At 45.9% G+C, this 8,516-nt stretch overlaps 1 protein-coding gene across 11 annotated transcripts in view; it reads left to right on the top strand.

The window, feature by feature from the left end:
* The window catches only part of FAM160A1 (family with sequence similarity 160 member A1), a 224,408-nt gene that overhangs the window by 194,148 nt on the left and 21,744 nt on the right, over positions 1 to 8,516 (top strand). For 9 of the 11 annotated variants that reach the window (XM_023530196.1, XM_023530199.1, XM_011359389.2 and 6 more), the window contains one exon: positions 2,752 to 4,919. In XM_023530196.1, the coding sequence (XP_023385964.1) occupies positions 2,752 to 3,005 (254 nt within the window). In that variant the 3' untranslated portion in view covers positions 3,006 to 4,919. Of the gene's footprint in view, positions 1 to 2,751; positions 4,920 to 8,516 lie in introns of those variants that run through there. The other 2 variants (XM_023530203.1, XM_023530204.1) reach the window with 2 other exon arrangements.

Raw genomic sequence — 8,516 nt, 5'->3', positions numbered from 1 at the left:
TGACAGGGAGAGGGGCGTGGAACTGATTTCCCTCCTGACTTCTGAAATCGTTCCAGTATTAGTCTTGAGAACGCTCTGTTGAAGCTTTTCAGACCCAGGGCAACAGTTTGGAAAAGCACTCCTGACTCCGACATTGATGCGAGCTTCCCTTCCTCCCTGCCTTTATCGTCAGGTGCTTGTGCCGGCTCGTTGAGTCGTTTAGGAGGGGTTTGACTCGGGCACCTGCAGCCAGAGCTGCTCCATCATGCAGGCCCTGCGTCCCCTGGGCTTCCTGACAGCTGTGGGGGAAAAAGAGCCTCCTCACTAATGCTTCAAACAGAAGTAAAAGTCCATGCGATGCTGCTCCAGAGCCGGACTTCCTGTGCCAGTTGCCACAGTGTCATGTTGTCTCTGACGTTCAGCCATTTGCCAGGCTTTTTATTCACCTTCAAGTACTTTCCAAACCAGAGAGGTTGTATTTGCTTACAGTGAGAGTCTTTTCACTGGTCTCTGGCTCTGGAAGGGAGGTCAGGTGGGTATGATTCCCATTCTACAGATTGGGAACCTGAGACATTATATGATAAGCTAGCTGCCGGGTCAGGACCTCAAGGTGAGAGCTTGAAGGGCTTTGTGACTCACTGCAAAGCCAGTCCCCTGCTGATAGGACACAACCTCCGTAAGGATCCTGCTAGTCATATCCCCCTCCTGGGCACTCTCCCGCCTACGTCAGTAAAGACAATTTTTAGTCTCTGATTTAAGCTGGGTAAATGAGCTTTAGTGATGACACTTTTTAAATTCAAAGGTGAGGACAAATGAGCCACGAAAACCCTTTTGGGGGCGGAAAGAGGAGTGACTTTGAAAGAGGAAGTTGGCTCCAGCGAGATCAGGTGTAGAGAAGCCCTGATGCTGGTCAGTTCCTTCACTCATGCGTTTAGCAAATGTCTATTCGCTTCTTCTACAATCAGGAAGTGTGTTGGGGGCTGTGAACGTAGGTAGGGGCTCAGCTCTCAAATCTCAAAGTCTAGTAAAGACATGAACAGCAATGCAGGCTAAAAGGCAATGCAGGCCTTCGTTGGTAAATAAAATGGGGTGGGAGGCTAGAACAGGAAATTACTCTGAGAGGCAGGAAACAGGAGGAAACAGTCAGTGAGAGATGATTTGATGGCTGACACTTATCAAGAGGCCCTTATACCTGTTGACCCTTTAATGCTTATAACAACTCTATGAGCTTTTGATAGATGGGGACATTAAGGTACAGAGAGGTAAAGCCACTTGCCTGATGTTATCAGCCAATAAATGGCAGAGTCTGTGCTCTTAACCACTGTACTGGTGTTCTCTGAGGGCTAGTTAAGATTTAAGCAGAGATGAGGGGAACCAGCGTGCACAGTGCAGGTCTTAGTCTGGGATAAGTGCCCATGAGTGTCCTGCTCCCCACCGGTACCCAGGCCAGCTTCTGTTGTGAGCCTGGCGGGGGCCTTTGGAGAGCTGCAGCGTTGGAGGGCGAGGGTGGGCGTGTTCAAGGGTGATCTCCAAGGTTGGCAGGGTATCTCAGTGATGTTAACACTTCTGTCCTCACTCTGTTATCAGGACATGTTGTCGGTTTCTGCCGAAAGATAGCAGCAGACAGATTCTCAACAACTTTTCTAGTTCTTTGTGGCATGTAATGTGATAAGCTTTAAAAGATATTTAAAGCAGTAAACTAGAGGACTTTTTTTTTTTTCAACACTAAAGACTATAGTAGTGAGATGTGGAAAGTACTATAAATGTCAAAAATTTTTAGTACCGTGGTTAAGCGATGCTCTGAGAAGAGTGTTGAAAAATGGGACTGAATTCTGAAAAGCAGCCAAAATAATGAAGAGCTCAAATATAATGATTTATAAGGAGTAATGAGACTGTTTGAGTAGGGGGTAGAAGAAGGCATGAATAATTCCTATTCATATATGAAGGCTGGAGATGGTCACATGTTCAGGAATTAAATAGTTGGGAAAGTCGAACCATTTTAATTGGTAAACCTGCTTTGATATGAGCATGGAAATCGCTCACATATGTTAAGGTTTGAGCTGATATCATCTTAGACCTATGTCACTGAAACTGAGATCGCAACTCCTGGAAAGTGGAGGCTTCTAAGCCACTGCTGCCACAAGGCGTCCACAGTTACGGGAAGTGCCCGGTCTGGTCTTACCAGCACCCAGCTTCCTCTTCATCGTTTTCAACCTGGAAAAGGCTTCTTGCATTCCATTCTCCACAGAGGGCTGGATGTCCAGGCCAGAAGCTGCAGAGAGCGTAGAGTGGCTTGTGTGACCCAGCCTGTCTCCTGCGGCTACGTGACGTGACCAGGGCTTCGCTGGCAAAGGTAGGACTGTCAGCGGAGCCTCTGGACGTCCTTAAATAACCATCGTGGTGAGCTAAGTCTTCACTCGGCTGACACAGTGGCAGGAGATGCCTTTTTCGTTTTTTCTTCTCTCCATGCCCTGGGCATGGAGAGTTCTTGATAAACTTAAATTCGTGCTACAATTTCTGCACAGAGTTCCTTAGACAGGGTTTGGGATAAAAGCCTCCTATTACATGCCCTGTGCTGGGGACTCTCTGCTGAGCAACTATTTGTGCCACGGAGTGGACTGAGGTGTGCGCTAAGGGCCATGCCTTCACTCTTCTGTCAGCTGGACCTGCGACCAGACCCTCTCCGCCCACCCTGTCCCCCTCACACACACACACACACACACTCGAATGGGCTGTAGAGGGTGACCACGACAGTCTGCTTTCTGGTTTCAGATCCCGTTCAGGACGCCTCCAGGACAGGAATTGGCAAGAACTTTTTGGATGGTCCCCCGAGAGTGCTTCAGCCCTTCCTGACAAACAGAGCCAAGGTGGCGGGGGTGCCCGCAGGCCTGCCCCTGTCCGTGCGGAACGCCGTGCTGGCAGCTGCCCTCTTCCCGGAGTTCCTGAAAGAACTGGCTGCCCTGGCCCAGGAACACTCCATTCTGTGCTGCAAGGTCCTGGGTGACTTCGAGGACTCCTATTGTTAGTGGTTTTTGTTTTTTCGTTTTTGTTTTTGTTTTTAAAGATTTTAGTGTCTGACTGAATGTTAAATGCAAAGCTGCTTACAAAAATTTCTACTTTGATATTTCCTGACAATACTTGATTTTGGGGAGGGGAATTTTCTGTACACGTCCTCTCTCTAGCCAGGTCTTTTCATCCCGCGTTATACAGAATGTTAAGTCTCATAAGCTGGTTGCTCCTTTGGCAGGTTTTCTTTGCTCAATTTTTCCTCAGACGTTTTGGTTGTTATTCTCCCATCCTTTTGAATCAGCTCATCTTGCAACTTAGCTCACACCAAGCGAATATTGGGGTTCGCTGATTTCTGGAAGTACCCTGTGTCAGAGGCTGACTCTTCAACAGGTGACGAATGTGTGTCTGCTCCTGTGGCCTCTGCATTTTGGCTTCCGTTTTACAAAAGGGAAGAATAGAGCCCCACCCCTTGCCTCCACCACGTAAGCAGAGATGCCCCTCTGCACTGTGTTTCCAAGACTTGTTTTCTGCTCCACGTGTATTGCCTTATGGTGGAGGCACATCCACTGGTCTCCGCTCTCTGCCTAGGAAGTGAGATGTGGCTGGGGAGGGTTTGGAATGCAGGGACATTTTCTTGTTGCTTGAGAGCTTTCTTTAATCAGTGTATCACTACTGAAGCACTGAAAACAGCCTTATTTTAGTAAAATTTGCACAAAATGAAATAGGCCTATGCAAACTGTTACTTTGGGTTTTAGGAGTTCGATCATAGGAAGAAAGCATGTTATCATGTACTTATATAAGAAGACAGCCATCATTATTTTTAAAAGCGTTTTATGAAAAACATTAATTTGTGAAGTTATTTCATACTGTTTTTTTTTTTTTTTTTGGTGTGTATGTGTGTGTGGGGGGGGGCGGTATATAGAATGGGAGAGAAAACTACAACCTGTAAAAACATTTTAAATTCTGTTTGCTTCTTCTAATTTGTTGCACTTTGTAGAGAACCAGGAACTGTACAGCCACTTTGGGAACTGGGATGTAAATGCAGACAGGGCACAGGGAGACCTGCAAAGCCAAGTGCCTGCTGGTGACTCACTCTGCACAGAAATGCAGCCTTCTGAGTAATGGGGTTCATTAGAAGGTACTTGTGATGTATTAGTACCTCTCTGCTGCTTTTCAGCCTGCTCCAAGAGGCGTAATTATACTTAGAGCTGCAGTCTCCTTAAACCGCCTCCAAGAGGGGGAAACACAATTGTGGGCTAAAAAAAAACGAGACCCTAAACAACTGATATGTATGAATATTCAGTTCTACTCTCCTGTTTTAGGCAAGGAAGAAACACGTGGAGAGGATGCGCCTCCTGTTTGGAGGGAAGTTGGAAGCCCCCGCTGTCTCTCTGTGGGTGTCCCTGCTGAGCTGGGGGGCAGGGGGCAGTCACGGGTCTGGTGGTTGTAGTCAAGCCCCGAGTCCGGGGAGGGGAGCCGAAGAATCTCCCGAGACCCTGCAGAGCAGAGGCGGCCCTTCTGTGTTTCGGGGATCGTGAAGCCGCTTTCCACTGAGTGTGGCCCTGGAAACCTGGGCCGGGCGGCTCTTAGCCAGGCTCCCGGTGCTTCCGACTGAGTCTAAGCAAAAAACCAAAGACGGAGTTGTTGTGCATTTCTCACTTCCAATCTGTCTGTTTTGAAAAAGGGTCCGCCCCGCTGTGGTGCAGCAGCCGGGACCTATGAGGCCCAGCAAACGGGCCTGGTCTGGCTTCCTGAAGCCTGCTCGTATTTGTACAACCCACAAGACTCCACCGGAAAAGAAGGTGGCTTAAGGGAGGGAAAGAGCAACGGAAAGATGGAATTTAAGCTGTAAGTTTTTACCCTCTAACACTGTTTTGCACAAGTATTTGTCTTCCAGTTTGGACTTACCAGGAATATTAAATGCGAAAGTCACATCTGGAAACTGTATTCTTTAGTTTCAGGTTTGATTTACATGTCTGTCCATTATCCGATGGTGGTGTCAATTCTTCTTGAGTTTACATTGCTTTATTGTAGAACACCACAGTCCCCTTTGGAAGGTGTCCTTTGGGAAAGGGATTGACTTGTGCCTCATAGTATTTTTTTTTTTTTAAATAGGTACCGAAGTAGACTTTAAAGTAGGGCAGAGACAACCAGTGTCTGGGGGGTGGGGGTGGGGATGGGGGGCAGGAACATTAACTCCCATAGTGGGTGCTGGAAGAAACTCAGATTGATAACCCTCTGTTTGGAACTGGAAACTGGTTCACGTGTCTGAATCCATTGCCGCCCTCCTCCAGTGTATTGTGTCCAGGATTTTTAAAAATGAAGTCAGAAAATGACAGAACCGGAAAACCCATGTGGTCGAGTGAAACAAAGTGGGTTAGGTCAGGATGGTTCAGAGAATGATGTGGACGTGCCAGAGGACAGACAGCTCGGGCTGTAGACAGGAGGGGAGCGAATCCCGCTGGGGCTGCAGGACTGACCACTGATCTAGGCAGATAAGAGGAACCATGCAGCAGCTGGGTGATGGGAAAAATTCCTGCTAATGAAGTAGAATATTCTAGTCGTTAACAGGCCCTTAGAAATATCTTTTTTTTTGTCATGTATTTGAGGGAAGTTAAGATATCTGGCATGATTTAGAATGTGGCCGGAGAGTGTGGACACTTTTCCACGTGGACAGGCTCCCACGTCAAATGCCGTGCTACTTGTGGGAGACACAGTGGACACGGCCTTTGGTGCACCCTGTTTGGCACAGTGAACGTGAGTCAGGGTTTCCTGGAACATCACAATATATATTAACCTGAATTAATAATTCAGGGTCTGGGGCAAAGTTCCAGATGTAGTGAATTTTTTTGGTTCAAAATATATGAGCGCACCGAGATGTTTAAAATTGATTTTTGAAAATGGCCAAGGACACGTTCTTAAATTTTTAAACAAATTCCAGGCTGAGTTTAGCCTAAAATACAATTCATGGGGGCAAATTACAATTTCTGAGCCATGAAATGGGGATGCTGGAGTAACAATGAGAGAGAGGTGGGATCTACTTTATCAATAGATATACATCCTTTGCCTGGTATTTAGAGGAATTATGAACTTGTCCCCATTTTCCTTAGGATTATTTTGGAAAATACTTTGATGTCCTGGGGTTGGAACCAATGTCTCTGTCACCCACAGGGAGGACACGTTCAGTTCTTTTGTGGGTTCTCAGGAGTACTTTTTCCTCAGCAAGTGGCTTTCATTTAGGTCAGGTGTAGCTGTCGATTTTCAATCCGTGAAGACACCGTGGGGCTCAGGTGTTGTGAGGAGAGCGTCCTCTTAGGAACAGAACCTAGACGCTGGGTCCGTGAGTATTTGGGTTGCCTGTTCCCTTTGGGCAGCTAGTGGTGGTCCTGGTTGAGCGTTTTTGGACGTCGCTGCGTCAGCTTGGTTGCGGTGGCCGTGTGGGTTGATCTCCGGATTTGTTAGGAGGTTTGGGGTTGCAGGCGGGCTGCCCATTCTGAGTCTGGATCAGTGGGTCTAGGCTGCTTTCACGAGGGAAGTGCTGGCCCAGCAGGGGTAGGACATGTCACTGGTGTGATGTTAAATATCTGTATCATACGCTCCTGTTCTCATTTAAGGGCAATTCAATTTAATTGCTAATTACCAAGCCCTGTATATACTGAAATGGCTGTCATGCTTGCTGTTTTTATGAAACAGCTTATTGTAGGACAGCTATTATTGCACATGCTACTTCAAGTCACTGGCCCAGGTCAGTGTTATGTGGGCTTGCTGTGACTCTCAAGCCAGCTCTGCAGTATTAGCTCTGCTTGGAAACAGCAGTCCTCTGGTGGCTGAGGCCACATCAGCTCTAAGTCATTAAGAAGATTTTCTCAGGCCCCTTCTTGCTTTAACCATCAGTCTATAAATCACACAACACTAATTCTCCATTAAATAACAGCTTAAAGCAGAACACTGTCAAGCCAGTTTATACTCCATTCTTAAATCACATCACTGAGGAAACATTTTAAAGAAAATGGAGTTGACTTTTTATTTTTTTTCTTTTGGAATGACCACCATAAACCTAATGCTTTAAGAAAGAGCTCCTGGAAGACGAAGAATTGGTTTTGGGACAATTTTGCCTCGCTAAATCCCCTCCATGTCTAAGCATTTATTAGACCATTACTTGTTTTGGAGGGCAGATTAACCTGGCAGCTCATTAACTGGAGAAACAGGGCTTTAGGGAAAGATTTTTGGTGTTTTTTTTTTTTTTTTGTATGGAAAAGGACAAGGAAAGGGTGGGGGGCAGGAAGCCTTTGGTTCTTTGGCCTCTGTACTTAAAATCCTAGACAGACAGTGAGTTCAGCCAGGACTCTTCCTACCTCGTCGGGTCATCGTGCATCTTTTTCTTGCTTTATGAGTAAATCTAACTCACTGCCATCCACACAAGTAATAAGGCCGGCGGCAGGTTCTGTCAACATGAGTTCGATGTGTGTTTCGGGCATCTTTTAGGGAGCTTAGATTCACTTTGTCATTCAGACTCTGACAACGGTAATGGAAGTTCTTAGGCCACATTATAAATTTCATGGAGCTGAGGCTGCAGAAGTCTGTGCTGCTTAGCATGTCAGCTGACTCTTCATTGGGACAAGTCTACAAAAGGCCTACCTTTCATAAGGCCCCTTTTTGCCCTGGAGACATTCTAAAAGGGAGAATTTGGTGTTGGTGAACTTAAATGATTTTGCTAAGTTGTCTGACTGAGGGAGGCAACGAGAGAGGATTTCGATCAGATGCTTTCCATCTCACGATCAAGGGTCAGCTCTCTTCACAAATAATCCTTGAATACATTTGTCTAAAATCTGAAGAAGCACGGCAGCCATTTCCATGCTGCTTTTGGTATGGGTAAATAACATGGCCTTTCAGATAGATTTAGTGTTTTGGTTTTTATTTCAAAGTTACTATGTAGAATCTTTGAAATGATGAAGCTAAATTCAATAGAAATGAAAATACAATATAAATTGTGGGTCATGGCCCTAAGCTAAATATTGATTTAACCACCTAAATAACTCAAAGCTCTAGGAGGGAGTTTCAAAATAACTCAAAGCTCTAGGAGGGAATTTCAAAAATTTCATAGCCTTCTTCCAGATTAGCAATAATTACAAAAAGAAGAACAGGGCCAGGGGGTGGAGCTCAACTAAAATATCCTTAACTTGGCATAAGCAGTGATCTTAAGTTCTTTTTCCTGGGACATCTATATACCTTGAAAGGTAGGAACTTCTGTTCACTTGATGCATAAGCCTGTACAAAGTCAAGAAGCTCCTTACTAGACCTGGATATCCAGAATTTAAAAGCCTAATGAGTTGGCAGCACCAGCGTCTCATACAAAGGCACTCCACAAAAGGCTGTCCATTTCTTTTTATAAATTTAATGAACTTTTAGCTACTTATTCTGTGCCTGGTAGCATGCTGAGTGCTCAGGCTGGCATTCCTACCCTCCCACCAGAACCAACCAAGCAACCAACCTCAAGCAACAGAACACATGGTTTGGACCTGACCAGG

This window comes from Pteropus vampyrus, unplaced genomic scaffold (genome assembly GCF_000151845.1).
Source record: "Pteropus vampyrus isolate Shadow unplaced genomic scaffold, Pvam_2.0 Scaffold47, whole genome shotgun sequence".
In the NCBI taxonomy this organism is placed as follows: domain Eukaryota; kingdom Metazoa; phylum Chordata; class Mammalia; order Chiroptera; family Pteropodidae; genus Pteropus; species Pteropus vampyrus.
The sequence above is the reverse complement of the archived record's forward strand: the minus strand, read 5'-3'. Positions and strand labels throughout refer to the sequence as shown.